General features: G+C 44.8%; 1 protein-coding gene across 2 annotated transcripts in view; it reads left to right on the forward strand.

The window, feature by feature from the left end:
- The window catches only part of UNC13B (unc-13 homolog B), a 148676-nt gene that overhangs the window by 111437 nt on the left and 19031 nt on the right, over positions 1 to 18208 (forward strand). Inside the window, exons 2-11 of one of the 2 annotated variants that reach the window (XM_081103661.1) lie at positions 1081 to 1103; positions 3438 to 3484; positions 5945 to 6023; positions 8421 to 8495; positions 9003 to 9222; positions 13478 to 13705; positions 14318 to 14459; positions 16179 to 16348; positions 16808 to 16923; positions 17229 to 17392. In XM_081103661.1, the coding sequence (XP_080959787.1) occupies positions 1081 to 1103; positions 3438 to 3484; positions 5945 to 6023; positions 8421 to 8495; positions 9003 to 9222; positions 13478 to 13705; positions 14318 to 14459; positions 16179 to 16348; positions 16808 to 16923; positions 17229 to 17392 (1264 nt within the window). The remainder of the gene's footprint in view (positions 1 to 1080; positions 1104 to 3437; positions 3485 to 5944; positions 6024 to 8420; positions 8496 to 9002; positions 9223 to 13477; positions 13706 to 14317; positions 14460 to 16178; positions 16349 to 16807; positions 16924 to 17228; positions 17393 to 18208) is intronic. The other variant, XM_081103660.1, reaches the window with a different exon arrangement.

Consider the following 18208-nt stretch of genomic DNA (forward strand, 5'->3'; position numbering starts at 1 on the left):
CTCCCGTCCCCAATCCAGGAAGTGTCTTTTTCATTTCACCCACTTTCCTGTAGCTGCACTGTTTTGGAGGATTCCAGTTTCTGAGTTGATTCTTCTGTCAGGTGACATGACCCATTTGGTCATCAGAATGGCTTGAAAAATTGGGAACGTCTGAATTAGTTTCTATGATTCTCCCTTCTACTTGTTATGTAACACCAGTGAGTCTTTAAAGGGAAGGGAAAAGAAAGTAGAGGGGAGCTAATGGGCCCAGGTGGTTGGACTTTCTGTAGAGAAGAAAGTCTATGTGTGGCCTAGAAGTCAATGTAGTCTCTGAAGAATTACCTCTGAACTTTATACTTCCTCTATTGTGGCTTACTTGGATCCTTCTGGAAGCATTCATTCCCTTTGGAATATTGTTCTATATTTGATAAATAATCCGACCTGAGATTGAAGTCATAGTTTTATCATCCAGATCATGGTGACTTTGGTTAGGGGAGTGGTCAGTAGATAACCCCAGTCTATAGCCGTTGAGTATCCTGGTTCTGGCCTTAACTCCAGGCCCTAACATGGCCTAGCTTACCTTAGGTTCTGAGAAAATAGGCTAGGGCTTGCTGGGAAAATGCTTGGCCAGCTCTGCTTTAAAATGGAACAGGCTCAGCCACCAGGCCTTTGGGGTTTGAGGACTTACCCAGATCCAGAGTGAGCTCATATACCTTCTGAGGAAGGAACAAACTCAGTCTGTGCTCAGGGAGCTCAGATGGCCTGTTGGAGTGGCCCTTGGTAACAGAGCTGGTCTGGTGGCCCCGGTGGCCCTGATCCTGCATGCAGGCTACTTTGGAAAGGGCAAAAGGTGACTAGAATCCCCAGGCAGACTTTGTCCTTTGGTTTAAGTAGCCAAACCTGGTATGTCCTACATTATAAAAGCAGGGGCCAGCAATATAAGATTCTGGGAGCTGGGCTTTGTGAACTGCCCAGTTCAGAGCACCTCTCCCTCTCCTCCATGTCCCTTGAGGTTTGCTGGCATTTTCTTTGGGTTCCCTGCTATAGGACTGAACCTACTAACCGCTCTGCCCTTTTTTTCTGCTCTTTCTCTCCTTGCAGAAGGAAAGCGAGGAGCCCTTCAGGTTGTGTGTCTGGCCTTTTGGGGCCTTTTTGTTGTCTATTCTCTACCCCTCTCTCCTGGCACGGGGTGTTTGTGTGTGTGTGCCGAGTGCACATGACCTGTGCCTCTGAGCTTTGGCTGGGCAGATAGTCTGTTTTCCCTAAAAGCAGTGCGTGTGTTTTTCCTAAAAGCAGTGTGTGTGCATGCTCCGTGCTTGTGTGTGCTCCTGCAGACATCCCTGGAGCACGGTGTGAGAATCTGTGTGCCAGCATGGTGCACATTCAAGTGGCATGTGTGTGCTTATATTTGTACTCAGTTTGACTCCCCCAGACACTGATTGCCCTCCTCCTCTCCTACTTTGTGTGTCCATTTCCTACTTGTTGCTGTGCCTGGCATATGCTGTAAACCCTCTCTGAGCCCAGCATGCATACACTCTTTGTATTGCGAACAGGTGTTGCTGCAGGCATTTTGCTCCTCTTGCCTGTGGCCCTAAGTGTGAATGTGCTTCTGAGCAGATTTCCTGGCCTCTTGTGAGCACACGCTTCCATAGACCTGTGATGTGGCTCCCCTATGCCATGTGAATGCATACTATACTAATGCTCTGTGCCTGCAAGCACTGGTTCTTGAAGACTGAGAGGGTTTCCTTTGTCTATGATTTGGGCCCTAGTGAACACTGAATCCTCCCCAAAAGGGTGTGTGCACAGGTGCTATAGCCCTCTACAGAGCAGGATCCACGCTCACCTCGTTTCCCTCTGGCACAAGCTATATCTACGAATGTACCTCCTGTAGGTCCTTTGTCTAGATCTCCTTTCACTCCCCTGGCCCTCCTTCAGTGCCCTGTGTGTGCATGCTGTTTGCTGTGTCTGCAGGCTTCTGCAGACCCATTGTATCCCTAAGCACAGGAAATGTGTATGATCTGAGCCAGTGAACCCTGGCTCCCAAAGACTCTTTGTGACTTTGTTTCCTTAAGCCCAGGGCTTTCTGGCAAGCATTTAATTCTAGGTAGGACATAAAAATCTGCTCAGTACAGCAATTGTTTTTCAAAGGGAATAGAAGTTCTGGTTGGTAGGACCTGGGGACTGAAGAATGGCCATCACTCACAAAACAACCTTAGGAGACTTGCTTCAGCCACTTCTGGCTGCTTTTTGGATTTGGCCCTTTCTTTACCAGTATCCTATCCACAGGCCAGGGCAGGAGGCAGATAGGCTTGATTAGGGCACAGACAACCTGAGAAGAGTCCTAAATCCAAAGTTCATTTTGAGCTGACCTAAGGTAGTTCTTGCCAGCTTTTATATCATCCATTAACCTGTCATACCTCTCCCTTTTCTACTTTGTCTTGCCTCATTCAATCTATAACTTCTCCCATCTTTAGCACTCCCAAAACTTCACCCCCTGTCCAGAGCAACTTACTTCTGCCTCCCTTGTACTGGAGCTCATGTGCTCCGGGATAGTTAGTGAGAGCCCAGGTCTCAGGTGGCAGGAAAGTTGGTGGTGGTGGAGGGGAACAAGGTAGGGCAGGAAGCCCCAGACCTACTTGCACTGGGTCCTTTGAGCCTAAACAGTATTTGCCATTGGTTCTCAGGAGAGCCCTGGCAGCTTTGGATCTCTTTACACTGCCTGAAGGATTTGTTTTGGGTATTTTGGTGCAGAAACCTTTAAAAATTGTTTTCAACCTGTTTCTTCCTTGAATTATTTGGTACCTCAATGTTCAACTTCTCATTAGAGAACTCATAAAATTTACCAGAGTGATAACCCAAGTGTCTAACCTGTCTTGGATACTCTGGTAATTTAGAACTTATCAAATGTTGAGTGAACTCAGTGTCAATGAGTTCGGGCTTCAAGGAACCTAAGCCAAGTCAAGTCACAAGATGAGAGGAATTTAGAAAGACCAGGTTGACTGTGGCGGCCAAAGGAATTTAGGAATATAGTGGAAGAAGACCAGATTCTATATGAAGTTGTCTTTTTGCCTCAGTGAGGCCTGGAAGCCTAAATGGATCCTTTTCCCAGCTTTGGTTACTGTTACATATACTAATGGGTTGTGTGTGGGGGGATATAAATTCTGGCAGCTCTCACAGTCCCAGTAGACTTTAGCCCAAAGATTTCAGTGAGCTTGGCCTTGTATCCTTCCTGTTCATTCGGGTGAGGGGAGATGAAGTACTGCTCATTTCAGCAGCCTGCTTGTTGCCTTTGGCTCATCAGGGCGTTGGCCTAGACGTCAGGCTAGCTATGTCACCACATGGTGTATGTGACCTACACTCCTCTGAGCTTCCTACTTTACTGCTCACTGCCTTACCAAAGAAAGATGGCAGTCTCCTTTCTTTCCTAGGGTCTAACTTTTTTCTATCTGTTTTTAAAGATTCCAGATGATGGCGACTCCTCTTTGCCCCAGTGGCTCCCAGAAGGGTAAGTGATTCTTGCAAGGTTTCTGTGGATCTTGTATAGACCCTAATGCTGCTTTTCGCTTTTCCCCTGGGAAGTAGGAGAAACAACTTCATACGCTTGATCCTGGGGAAGGAAGATGTTCCACTGCAGGGATTGATTGGTTCTCTGGGTCAGAGGAGAGAACTCTGCAAACTGATTACTTAGAGGCAGAAGAAGAGAGAGCTTTGCCAAGTGGTTCCCTGGAGCAGGGGAGGGGGCTTGAGGGCTCCCCAATTCTTGCCTGTGGAATTTCTGATCCATTGCATAGGGGTGATTACTCTAGGTCTGCTGTGGGCAAACTACGGCCCGCGAGCCGGATCCGGCCCGTTTGAAATGAATAAAACTAAAAAAAAAAAAAAAAAGAAAAAGACCGTACACTTTTATGTAATGATGTTTACTTTGAATTTATATTAGTTCACACAAACACTCCATCCATGCTTTTGTTCCGGCCCTCCGGTCCAGTTTAAGAACCCATGTGGCCCTCGAGTCAAAAGGTTTGCCCACCCCTGTGATAGCAGTAGCTGATTAGATTTCTCCCTGGGCTCTGTCCTGCTTTAGCTGTTGTGAGTCACCTACTTGTTCAATTTCACTCTAGTCAAGACATAAGTAGCATCCCTTATGAGCTCTGTGTGTTTGTCTGTGCTTCTTATCTGGGAGTTTCAGACCCATGTGATTGCAGCAGAGAGTCATTTTAAACTGCTCAACTGCTGCTTGTTCTTAAGAGAGAAAATAATTTAAATGCTTCTCTACCTCCACTTCCCCCACATGTACTGCCAATTAATTATTTGTCAGGATCTTTCTTCTCTCCCACAAAGACCTTCTGACATTAGAATTCTCAGTGGCTGCCTCCTCTCCCTCTTGACCAGAGGAGAAAAAAGATCAGATCATAATTTTATCTATTACATTTTTATGTGCTCCTTTTCCTTGTGATTTGTCTTTTAAATCAAGAGTTAATCATGTGAATGAACCACCCTTCTTTGTCAAAAGCTCATCTATGTTGCAAAAAGCTTCATGTCTTAAATGGTACATATTATAGTTTTTCGAATTAGCCACGAACTCATGGCACTAGTTGTTTCTTCAACAGCCCTTCTTCAGGGCTTTAGCTTTTCCCTCTAATAATTGTAAAATACATGCATGCCAATGGAACATATCCCAGCTATTTTTAAAGGGAGCCATGCAATGATTTTCTAAATGCCTCCCTATTGTTGTCTTTCCTTCCTTCAGCTCAGTCCTTGGAAGCTGCCACAAGTTTAGAACTTCCCTGGGTCTGGTAGTCTCATTGAAAACAAAGTTCACTGCCTGTACTCAAGAAGCGACTTTATTAGAAATCAACATATCAGGTTGCCTGTTCCAACTCCTGACTTTGACCCAAATTGTGGCTCCATTTTTAAAAAAAAATTTTTTGGACTATATTGCTGGCGGTACCTTCTTATTCTTCTGAGATATACCTCTTTTCAGACTAGCTGTGGTGTACAACCCAGCCACCCCACATTTCCCACCTCATTGCTCTCATTAAAACCAAGTGCATGAGTTCTTTTCATTGAGACTAAGAATGGCAGCTTCCAAAAGGTCAGTGAAATACTGTAGTTCATCCCCCTCATGTTATAGAAGTGACACCAAGACCCCCAAAGAGGAAGGAATTTTGGCAGAGGACATGGAGAGAGTTAGTAGAAGAGCTTGGGATAAAATCTGACTTATCTTAATGTGAAAATGGTGTTCTTTGGGGGACATTCTTTGTATTTTTGTTGAATATTGTTATGGAAGAACAGACAACAATAAAGTTAGTAAACATAGAAAAAATATAAAAATTTTAGAAATCTCCAGCTATAATTTTTTCTTGGTCCCTGTTGATGTGTCCATAGGGATAGACTGGACACTCTGAGTTCTTTTCCTGTTTCCTTCCTAAATGGTCTTTTAGAAGTCTCCATCCCACCTCCCCTGCCTCCACTTTATGATGTGGGCTCCTTTTTCCATGAAGACCCTTTTTCCTCAGGATGGAGACAATCTCCTTGTACATGTCATTATTTGGTAGTCTTGCTCACCTAGGCAGCATCTCTTCTGTAGAGCTATTCCTATGGGCTCTGTTCTAGCACAGGCCAAGAAAGGCTTATTTTGGGGGAGCAGTGTCTCTGGCCTGAGTGTAGAGAAGAGCCCTCTTAACCATCAATTCCCACCTTGCCTTATGGAGCATAAGGTCCTTCAGATAAACAGAGTTGCCTGTCACTATAGGATAAAAGATCTCTAGGTCCTTGGCTAAAATCATAGAAGGAGACAGGTAGGTGCACTCTGAGAGCAGATTCCATTGCTCATCATCCCATGGCTTTATTTCCCTCACTTCCTGTCTTCCTTACCCCCTTTGAAATCACATCTTCCTCCGGGGAAAAGGTGAGCAAGGAAAATGGACAGGACTAAAGGTTCTGACATATTTTCTTCCCTCCTCAGGCCAGCAGGAGGGCTCTATGGCATTGACAGCATGCCAGATCTACGCAGAAAAAAGCCACTGCCACTTGTCAGCGATCTGGTGAGTGAAACTCTTGTGCAGGCTTAGGCTGTATCCTCGGGGTAGCCCCCATTGGACCTTGGCAAGCTATCAAAACTGGTAGTGGTCCATTTAGTGACAAGTATTGGTTTGAAGAGCAGTCATTTTTTATTTTTATTTTTATTGATTTTAGAGAGAGGAAGGGAGAGGGAGAGAGAGATAGAAAAATCAATGATAAGAGAAAATCATCTATTGGCTATCTCCTGCATGTCCCCTACTGGGGATCGAGCCCATAACCTGGGCAGGTGCCCTGACCAGGAATTGAACCACGATCTCCTGGTTCATGGGTCAACACATCCACTGAGCCACACCAGCCTGGCAGAAGACCAATCATTTAAAGACTTACTGAGACTTAGAGATGGCTTCAGTGAGACTTTGTTTTACCTCACTCCCTATAGAACCCGAGTTTCTTCATGAGCTCAAGCTCCCACCTGGAACATTTAAGGCTTAGGCCCTCAAAGCTGGGTTCTGTGGTTAAATTCTAGGTATCTAGTTCTTCTAGGTATCTCTATAGCCTTTTTTGATGACTTAGAATGGAAACTGCCTCTAGCTCCAACCTAGATCATTGAGCTTGGCATGTGATGAGCATGGCTGGTACAACTTCTTGGAGGTCAAGTGGAAGTCTCCTCCCAAGACATAGGCTTTCTAGACTATCTCTGTGCCCCTAGTTCTTCTTAGTGTCTGTCACTGAGAGGTAATGATAACAATTTGTAGAATTGAATTGAAATGGGCTTAGGAGTTAAAGCTGATCTCAGGACCTCCAGGATGATCAGAAATTCTCATTTTGGGTTGTACGTCCTGAGGCAGGATTAGCTCAAGGAATTTTCCTTAACGGAGTGGATAGTGGGGATAGAGTGGAGTACAGGCTCTCCCAGAGCTCTGAAACTAGATGTTCAGTAAGACTTTTACCCTTTTTCTTGTTACCATTTCTGCTCCTCTTTTCCTCTCCCTATTCAGTCTGTTTTTCTGTCCACCTCTTTTCTCGTTTCTCCTCCATTCTCTGCTGTTTTTCCACCCACGAGTTTCTTTCTCTTTAGTTGGCTGAATGGAGCTATCCTCTGCCATTTTCTCTTAATCATTTTTTCTTTCCTACTATTGTGTATCTTCTTGTTTCTTTTTTTCTTCCTTTCAAATGCACCTCTTCTCCCACCAACTCTTCATCAAGCTGGTTGGATGAAGATACGTTCTGATGCTATCTCTTCTTTATTACAGTCTTTCCTTGTCTTCTGTCTCCCCTTTTTCCTCTTCTTTCTTTCTTTTCTCTCTATTTTTTCTCATTCTCTACTCCCTCTTGCCCACCACCTCCTCTTTGCTTAACTGTTTGGATAGCAGCATCTCATTCAGTTCTTATTTTCCCTCTTCCATCTTTTAACCTTTTCTATATTTCACTTTCTGGCATAACTCGTCTAATAGAAGCTCGGCCTTACACCCAGGCTACCTGTTGAACTGAAGACAATTCCATTGGATAGAGGCAGAGAGTTTTGGAATGTGTTTCCTACATTGGACTATAGGGAAGAACCTCTCAGTTGCCTCTGAAGGTGTTTTATTTTTTTATCTTTTATTTTTTTAATGCCCTTGGGGTAGCTTTAACATCATGTTGTTCCTTTTTCTGCTTTCCTCTGCACAGGCAATGGTGAGTGTCTCCAGAGCCCCTTTCTAACCACTATTAAGAATCTATATTTCAAACCACTCGGCCCCTCCTAACTGTTCTTCCTACTTAGACTAATATTTTTATTCTGTCTGCCCAGTGTCCACTATGTTAGGGAAACCATGTGTCTCTTCATGGGCTGCCCCTAATGCTTGGGCTTGGCATACATGAGGCCCCTCTACAAGAGACAGGCTAGCAGGGTGCAGCCCTAGTTCTCATACTTACCCCCTTGCCCTGCTTGATTTGGCTGAGGTTACATTGCCCCATTTACTTTCGTAGTTCCCTGCTCATTTGAGCTGCTGACATCTAAAGCCACCTGGGGTTGTGTGGGCATGATGTGGTACCAGGGGATAGATGATAGCATGGAGTCGTTCTCAGGGATGGCTCTTGAATGTAACTCTGACAGAGTTGTGTGTTTATTCTATTCTTAATGACCTACTTCCTACTGTAATTCTAAACTTTTCATTTTTCTTTGCCTTTCTATAAACAAGGGGCAAGATACCTTTGGATGATAGATACCCTGAGAGAAGTGCTTTTCTAATATTGTTAGAACAGTCCTCTGAGGGCCTTGGGTTTTGGATCTTAACCTGGGATGCTGTTATCCATTACCCATGGGTAAAAATAGAAGGCAGTAAGTTATAGTCAGTTTGCTTCGATCACTGAAACTCCCTTCCCAGGACTTTGCCAGTCCTTGGTGATAGCCAGGACTGACAGTAGGTCTTCCCTTACAGTCATTGGTCCAGTCCCGGAAGGCAGGGATTACTTCTGCAATGGCTACCCGTACCTCTTTCAAGGATGAAGAGCTGGTAAGTGACCCCTGGGCTTTCATGAATCCACTGGCCTAACGATCTAGCCATCCACTGGTGATCACCTCTGTAGCCGTACGAATTGAGAACTCAACAGTGTAGGGCATACATCGTTAATGGAACAGATAGATAGCACTGGGTCTCAGACTTCCACACTGGGAAAGGCGAGAGACCAGACCAGGGGTAAGCCCAAGTCTCATGTGGGAGTATGGACCACTGAACTCGGGGTATTATAGTGGGTCTAGAATCCTATGTTTCCCAAGAAACCTTGAATGCTGGGGCAAGGCTCAGAATCAGTATTCAGGTCAGACCTGTCTTTCATGACCTGGAGCACACAACATATGGGGGCTTCTTTCTGCCAGGCTGGACTATGCACTGCGTCATTCTAGAGAATCTTCTCTACTACCAGAGGGGAAACCATGGTCTTGATTGCCCTACAAGGTCTCATTCTGGTATCTCCCAGCAGAGACCTAAAGTCACTGGTGGGTAATGGTATGTATCTTTCAGAAATCCCATGTGTATAAGAAAACCCTGCAGGCCTTAATCTACCCCATCTCGTGCACCACACCCCACAACTTTGAGGTCTGGACTGCCACTACCCCGACCTACTGCTACGAGTGCGAAGGCCTGCTCTGGGGCATTGCCCGGCAGGGCATGCGCTGCAGCGAGTGTGGAGTCAAGTGCCATGAGAAGTGCCAGGACCTGCTCAACGCTGACTGCCTACAGCGTGAGTGCTCTTGTGGGATGAGGGGTGGGGAGCACGGGCAACAGGGCCTCTCCAAAGTAATCTGTCAGACAAGAGCTAGGATGGCTGGATGTCATTCCTCCAGCCTTCCTCGTTCTGAAGCTCTTTCCTTTTCAGAGAATGTAGAGTCCTGAGTCAAGTGCATTGCCTTTCCAAATAACTGGTTTTATAGCACTTCCTTAAGCACCTTTAGAAAGAATTCTTTGAGTTTTCTAAGGCCCTTTGGTGGAACTAGAATCTCTTCAGGATTCAGATGATCCCAGAGGCTGCACTTGAGTAGTGTACATACCACAGTGGCCACAGTTCCTAAATGACTAGAGCATGTTTAATTGGGGACCAAAACTGATGAGGAAAGAGAATTCTGTGAGAGGAACTCTCAGTGTTAGGCCTCAGAGAGGAACTCCCTAGGACCCAGGGAAGGCAGCATTTATTCCATGCTTATGGATGCAGCTTTTAAACAGCAGTGCCAGGGGCAGCAGTTTCATATGGCTCAGGCAGAGGTCCCAGAGGAGAATGTGCCAGAAACCCACGGCCCTGCCTAAATGTGTTTTTTGCTACCTTCATGGAGTGGGGGGGTGCGGAGGAGGGGCGGAGAGGAACGGGAAAAACAAAAGTTCTGTCCTGTTGTTTTGGAGGTGGCAGCACTCCAAGTCCTTGCCTCGTTGCTCTGCTCCTGCTGGACCCCGGGGTGGGGAGTGGGAAAGTATTTTCTCACCCCTCCATGTCTCCCAGAAGCCATAGCAACAAAAGCTTTAAGGATTGTGGTAGGAAAAGGAAGGTCGCCTTTAGACTCGCAAGCCTTTCATTATCTCAAGGAAAGATATGTGACATAAAAGGGACGCAGGAAGAGGCAGGCCTTGAGGAATTGTTCACTTAAAGTATCCTCTGAAAACATAAACCAGGGGTCCTCAAACTACGGCCCGCGGGCCACATGCAAATACAAATACTGTATTTGTTCCCGTTTTGTTTTTTTACTTCAAAATAAGATATGTGCAGTGTGCATAGGAATTTGTTCATAGGTGTTTTTTTTTTTTAACTATAGTCTGGCCCTCCAATGGTCTGAGGGACAGTGAACTAGCCCCTTGTTTAAAAAGTTCGAGGACCCTTGACATAAACAGTAAAATCTCAGACTTGCTCTTAGCAATATTTCTTTCTGATACAACTCCTCGGGCAAGGGAAACAAAAGAAAAAATTAACAATTTCTTGGAAGTCTATCAAACTAAAAAGTTTTTGCATAGCAAAAGAAAGCATCAACAAAATGAAAAGAAAACTCACTGAAGAGGAGAACATGTTTGCCAATGATATATCTGATAAGGGGTTAATATCCAAAATTAATGAAGAGCTTATAAAACTCAAAACAAAAAAAACAACCCCACTCAAACAATCCAATTATAAAATGGGCAGCCCTAGCCCGTTTGCTCAGTGGATAGAGTATCAGCCTACGGACTGAAGGGTCTCAGGTTCGATTCCGGTCAAGGGCACGCACTGTGGTTGCAGGCTCTGCCCCGGGCCCTGGGCACATGCAGGAGGCAACCAATCGATGTGAAACACATCAATATTTCTCTCTGTCTTTCCCTCTCTCTTCCACTCTCTCTAAAAATCAATGGAAAAAATATCCTCGGATGAGGATTAACAATAACAGATAATAATAATAATAATGCTTCTACCAAAACAATGCATCTATGCAATATAGCAAATATCATGTCTGAAATAAAGAGGATAAAGCGCAGGTGACAATCATTTTTAAAAAAATGGGCAAAGGACCTGAATAGACACTTCTCCAAAAAGGACATACAGATAGCCAATAGACATATGTAAAAGATGCTCAATGTCACTAATCAGAGAAATGCAAATTAAAATCACAATGAAGTATCACCTCACACCTGTCAGAATGGCTATCATAAATAAATCACCAAAAACAAGTGTTGGCAAGGACGTGGAGAAAAGGAACCCTTGTGCACACTGTTGGTGGAAATACAGATTGGTGCAGCCACTGTGAAAAGCACTATGGCGTTATCTCAAAAAATTAAAAATGGAACTGCCATTTGAGCCAGCAATCCACTTCTGGGATTATATACTAAAAATCCCAAAACACCAATCAGAAAGAATATATGCTCCCCTCTGTTCATAGCAGCATTATTTACAGTAGCCAAGATATGGAAACAGTCCAAGTGCCAATCAGTAGATGAGTGGATAAAAAAGCTGTGGTACATTTACACAAAGGAATACTACTTGACTATCAAAAAGAAGGAAATCATAGCTTTTTTTATAGCATGGATGGACCTAGAGAGCATTATACTAAATGAAATAAACCAGTCAGAGAAAGATAGGTACCATATGATTTCACTCATGTGTGGAATCTAATGAAGCGAAATAGAGACAGACTCAGATAGAGAGCTGACTGTTAGCTGTTGAGGGGAGTGAGTGAGTTGGGGGTCTGGATGGGTGTTGGTGGAGGGGTTGAGCGAAAAAGAAAAAGAAAAGAGAAAAAACTCATGGACAGGACAACAGTGTGGTGATTACCAGGGATGGGCAGGGGGTGGGGTCAGGAGGAGGTGGAGCAGGTATAGAGACGATAAATGGTAACAGAAAGAGACTTGTCTTGGAGTGAGCACACAATACAGTGTACAGATGATGTGTTGTGGAATTGTGCACCTAAAACCTGTGTAATTTATTGTCACCCTAATAAGTTCAATAAAAAGTAAAAATAAATAAAATACCAAAAAAAGAGAAAAAAAGCCCTCCTTTGAAGAGCCCTAGATTGGTGCCAGTGACATGACTACAGTAGACATGAAGAGACTGGTAGAACAAGTCGGCAGAAGAGATGGAGCTCTGAAAAGATGGTCTGAAGATGAATGCTAGTGATGACTTTGCCCAAACCCATCATGAGGGGGTGACAAGCACAGGTGCCAGCAGGTCTTTGCTTTAATTGCTAGCAGCCAAGTGGGCTGCTTGCCAGAAACCTTCTGAAATGCTGCTGTGTAGCAAGAGTGTCGATTTTTTTCTCAAGGGCCTTTCAGAAGTTCCAATCCAAGGGCGTAGCATGGCATAGGATGTGCTAAATGGATGCAGCCCAGGTCAATTTCCATTTATCAGCAATATCTTCTGCCTAAGGTTTCTGTGAAGCACACAGTGTAATGAAATGCCTTTTTATGGGCCTCTCTGGACAGAAAACCTGCTTGCCATCCTCCCACGGTTAGGATGCAGATGTTGGCCTTTCCCTCCCCTCCCCCCACTCTAGGTTTTGTAGTAAAGGCCTAAGCCTTTGGAGAATAGAGAGAGGTAAGAATCAGTCTGCAGGGCAGATGAAGCTGAAGGATGGTTTCTGAGAAGCCTGGTTAATGAACTATACTGGAGGAGTCTGTGTTCTTTCATAATTCTTAGGGCAGCAGGGAAAGTCTGCTAGTCTTCGAGATGAGTTGGCTGGGGTCACAGCTAGTGATGATGGCCCTTGCCATCCTGCCAAGATAATAATGATGATAGTAATAATAACAGTGACCATTTATTGAGTACCTGCTAGATGCAAGCCATTGGGCTAGATGCTTTATACATGTTGATGTAATGCTTCATAGCACCCTGAGAGAAAAGTGATGTTTTCTTCTCTTAAAAGAAACCAGTTTACTTAGCTAGGAGTACTGGAATCTGGATTTGAACCTAACTCTCTCTGTTACCTAACTCTGCCTGGCCATAGTTTTCTCACCATACCACACTATTTTCTGATTAAAGGCACTGGAGCATGGGACAGAACTTAACTGTGCACTACGACCAGTTCTGGGGTCTACAGTATATCATGGTTTGGAAGTTGGATGAGATTGGTGGAGTTGTCATGCCCACCCACCACCCCTCCATGATAACTGTGATATCAATTGGTGATATTTGAGCCTTAGACTTGAAGAGTATCTCTCTCAACCACCATCTAGGTGGAAGAAAGATAAAGCCAACTGCAGACTGAGCTACACTTTTTTGTTTCTTTTTTTAAATGAAAAATTCAACATATACCAAAATAGAATGATATAATAAACCCCCATAACATTTTTCAAGTTTTTGCTACCCTTTGAATTGCATTTTAAACTTCAGCAGGCCTCATACGTGATGAGCTTTTCCCAGAGATATCCCAGTCTTCCTAAGCTGCTTCCCCTCCTCAGTGACCTCTCCCAGACTCCATTCCTCAACCTGACCCTTAATCTTATAGATGGCCTGCTGGTTATCTTACTTTCTGTCTCTGGCCATCCTTCAGGGGCTGCAGAAAAGAGCTGTAAACATGGAGCTGAGGACCGGACCCAGAACATTATCATGGCCATGAAGGACCGCATGAAGATCCGAGAGCGTAATAAGCCTGAGATCTTTGAAGTTATCCGGGATGTCTTCACTGTGAGCAAAGTTGCCCACGTGCAACAGATGAAAACAGTGAAGCAGAGTGTACTGGATGGCACCTCCAAATGGTCGGCCAAGATTACTATCACTGGTGAGTAGGCCTGAGTATAGGAGACAGAAAGCACTAGGCTATGGAGAGGAGACTAGGGAAGAAGTCACCTGAGTGTGAAGGAGCCAGAGGGCTGGGAAGAAAGAAGACGGAACTGAGGGAAAGAAAGAGGGCCTCATTATTCATCACTCCTCCTCTCCTAGGAGGCTGGGAGAGGTAAGACTGGCACCTGCAAACAATATGAGTGATAACTGAAGGATGTGGTAATAATCTGATATTATGGACTTGACTGACAATCTGATAATACAAGAGCTGGGGGTGGAGGAGAAGGGACTGGTAGGAGACCAGGAAATAGTTACCCAGGGACTAATTATATTAGCTGGGTGGATGTGGCTGAAGGCTGCATCTATCAGAGACGGTAAAGAACAGGTTAGGGGTAAGTGGTCAGTTAGGGTTTTGATGGGGAGCTGAGATTCTTGAACTAGGCTTTGAAGGAAAGACTGGTGGCTTGGGACAAAAGGTAGATCTGGAGGAGTTCCTGTGCAGGAAGCAGAGAGAGGCTTTTCTAAGATGGAGAATGTATGCGTCATGCTTTGGAGGATTTCTGACTTGTGGAGCATACTTTGAAGTCTCCTCTATGTATTTGGGTTGCAGTGGTGTGTGCTCAGGGCCTGCAAGCCAAGGACAAGACAGGATCCAGTGACCCTTATGTGACTGTGCAAGTGGGTAAAACCAAGAAGCGTACCAAGACCATTTTTGGGAATCTGAATCCTGTTTGGGAGGAGAAGTTCCATTTGTAAGTCACAGAGGTCTTTGTCTTACCCGGTACTATGTATATTTGGGGAGCAACATTAAATCCTGTTATTCTGGGCTTGGCCCCTAAGAGGGATAGGGCAGAGACAGTGGAGGAAACCCATTTCTCACATGCCATTTTTTTCTGGTTTTCTTCTCATGGACTGTTGTATCAGGGTTACTTCACCCAAATCCTATCTTAACTAGGGTTATTAACGGGGATCCTGGGCACTTCATACTGCTTTTTCTAGCATTAGAAAGATTTTACTACTGCTCAGTTACAGGACCAGGGACTGACCACCCTATTGTGTACCTCCCAGCACTGCCACCATGCCTGGGAAAGGTTAGGCTATTCTGAGAAATGGGGAAGAAATGTCCTTGTCCTACAACTGGGTATTTCTGGCTTGAAGGAAGAAATAAGCAGTCTGGAGGAGTTTCTATTTCACCTAAAAGGGCTCTGCTTTTCTTTCTGCCTCAGCTCCCCCCGTTCCCACCCCAACTCCCAACCCCACCAGTTCTTTTCCTGTCATCTCACTTTATTAGACTATAAGATAGTAAGAGATGGTTGTTGAAAGCTCCAGTCTGGGATTTGGACTAATGTCTGGAGAATCGAGATGCTTTGTCACACCCCTAAGGCCCAAGACCAGGACTTGAAGGCTGGATGAGCTAAGCAGGCTGGCCATATAGAGACCTTCTGTTGGCTCCTTGGAGAACTCATGTGAAAAGGGATTGATTGGGACCTAGTAAAATCACTCTCCAATCCAGAGGCAGTAGTTACTGGGGGATCACTTGGTTCTTTGAGAATCTGAATGGTTCTTGCTTGACTCCTTCTTATGATTTATTCTAAATGAATTGACTCTGTTGTCAATTTTCCCACTTTTATCCATTTAGTAAACTACTCATCAAGCCCCTGTTCTGTACAAGACACTGTACATGATGTTTTATATCTAAAAATGAATAAGGCAGTCTCTGGCTTCAAGAAGCTCATTGTTGATTTGTTTATTATTTTATCAGTACACCAGTAGTTATACTATTATATTTTAATGAACATGCAAAGATATTATGAGAACACAGAGAAAGGAGCAGCAAATTCTGTCAAGTGCAACTTTTGGGTGAGGCAACAGGACCCAGAAAGCAACTGTTTGGGAAAGAGGTGGAAGGGGCTGGGACCTGGGCAAATTCCCTTCTCCAGAGCAAACACCATAGAGGAAATGATCATTCAAGTGGGTATTAAAGAATGATAGAAGTTCACCAAGCACATACGTAGACACATGGAGGAGCTAGGTAGAAAGTTAAGTAGATATGACAAGGTGGACATGCCATGAACATTAACACCTTTACTAACTCTGGAGAAGGAACTAGCAGTTGCTTCCTAGGGCTCTGTAGCATCTGTACAGCTGTTTTCCTCTGGGTGCTGTTGATACAGCTAGCTGCACAGGAAATCAGAGTTATTTCTGATTACTCTTCTTTCCCCTCTTTTTTTTTTTTTTTTTTAACCACAAGGCAACAAGGACTGGATAATGGTATATAGAGCCACCCAGGCTGAGGAATGAAGAGCCATTTGCTGGGATAGCTTGACTCCTGTGGAACTTTAGTACCACTGTTCTCTAACTCCTTCTCTGCCTCTGTAGGGCTTCAAGTATAGTTGATGGAGCTTTGGGAGGGAATTGGAATGGGGGCTGCTGGGTCTGTCCCTAACAGAGCCTGCCTAATTCTGTCACAGTGAGTGCCACAACTCTTCTGACCGGATTAAGGTACGTGTGTGGGATGAGGATGATGACATCAAGTCGAGAGTAAAGCAGCGGCTAAAGCGAGAGTCTGATGATTTTCTTGGCCAAACCATCATCGAGGTTCGGACACTGAGTGGCGAGATGGATGTCTGGTACAACCTGGGTGAGGAAACAGCACCAGAGAAAGTTGGTGGGAAGGGAGAGAATGAATGAGGAACTTAGAGAAAAATACTATCTACCAAAACTACCACTCAATTGCTAAAGCATACCTCTATGCAGAACCTGCCTTCCCTGTAGAGAACCGACCATGGGTAAAGATGGGGGACAGAGGAGTGGGTGTGGCTTGAACTCGCTCTGGCTGGACATTCTCCAGATTTCAAGAATCGCTTTAATCTTCATACACATCCCAGTGCCTTTAGTTCCATATTCTTCTAATGGAATAGGAGGGTTCCTATTGGCAATATTTGGGGTGTTTGTGGACTATATGGTCACTCGAGTGAGTTCACCCTGTTGGTGAACCCTGGGGTTAGTGCCTCCTTTTCATTGGGTTAAGCCAGAGTGGTAGCTGTCCACGCTGTCTGTAGTTGCATTGGTGTCAATTTCCATCTTCTTTCCTTCCTAGAGAAGAGGACAGATAAATCAGCCGTCTCAGGGGCTATTCGACTACAAATCAATGTGGAAATCAAGGGTGAGGAGAAGGTTGCCCCGTATCATGTGCAGTACACGTGTCTCCATGAGGTGAGCCAGCCCTTGGTAGATGGGGTGCTAGAAAGCAATGCTGGGAGGGGCCTTTGATAATGAATAGGATTGCTAGATGGTTGAAGATTTGGAGCCTGTTTTTTATTTTATCCTTGGCTTACTGTGCTACTTAGACAGCCCAAGGAACAGTCCCAGCCTCAGTTCTCTTTCACTAACAGCCTACTAGGGCCACAGGAAGAGCTGGGCGATGACTTGAAGGACAGAATTTCTGAGAAACCCTGGACCTTACCACCAGATTTTTTAAACTATATATTTAACTCCTTCCTTTGCTCTGTCTTCTGCAGAACCTTTTCCATTACCTCACAGACATTCAGGGCAATGGAGGAGTCCAGATCCCTGAGGCCCGAGGAGACGATGCCTGGAAGGTGTACTTTGATGAGACTGCCCAAGAAATTGTGGATGAATTTGCTATGCGCTATGGCATCGAATCCATATATCAGGCCATGACGTGAGACTCTCCTGGGGTTTTGGGATGTGGCTACTAACCCTTGGGGTGGCTAATGAAGGCACACTGCTAGGGTAGACAGTTCTTTAGCAGGGTAATATGCAGTGATTCATTGCTTCCCTCTCTGAGCTATGTCAGGTACGTGTATGCCCCAAGGCAAATAGGGTATATGTATAAAGGGAGTGTGTTTATCAATGACTCAGGAAGAAGGTACTTGTCTGTCTACCCCAGAGTTCAGACAGAAGGGAAAAGGGCACGGGAGGGTATGCAAAGACAAACCTAAACATCACAGGGCTGAGGAGATAGGGCATGTGTGCTCATCTATATGTGTGTGACAGACCAGCTTTCTTAGATTGGTGTGGATGTTGGAAAGGGCACTGAACTGTAGGGAAAGCAGCTGGAGTTGATCAGGACTCCTCCTATAATAGAATTCCCGTCTACTATGAGAAGTACAATTTGTCTATTGGTGAGGCTGCCCAGGAAGCAGCCCTAGGTAAGCAGAGGGTAACTGTTGCCCTGGCTGTGCTCATTTATTCTGAAATTTGTATTGAGGTCCTTCTATGTGCCACACATTGTGCTAGGTGCTGAGAACACAAAGATGAGTAAGATGGGGCCTCTGTGCTTGAGGAACTTATTCTAGCAGGAGAGATGGACCAGAAAACAAGCAATTACAATACAGTGTGATGAGTGCTGTGATAGAAGTAATCCCAGGGTATTATGAGAGCATCTGCATTTTAGGGGAGGCCTATGAAGGAAGCCATTAAAGAGTTGACACTTGAACTAAATTTTGAAATACCGAAAAGGAGGGAGGGCACTTTT

The sequence above is a fragment of the Myotis nattereri genome (assembly GCF_964212035.1).
Source record: "Myotis nattereri genome assembly, chromosome: 12".
NCBI classification, from domain to species: Eukaryota; Metazoa; Chordata; class Mammalia; order Chiroptera; family Vespertilionidae; genus Myotis; species Myotis nattereri.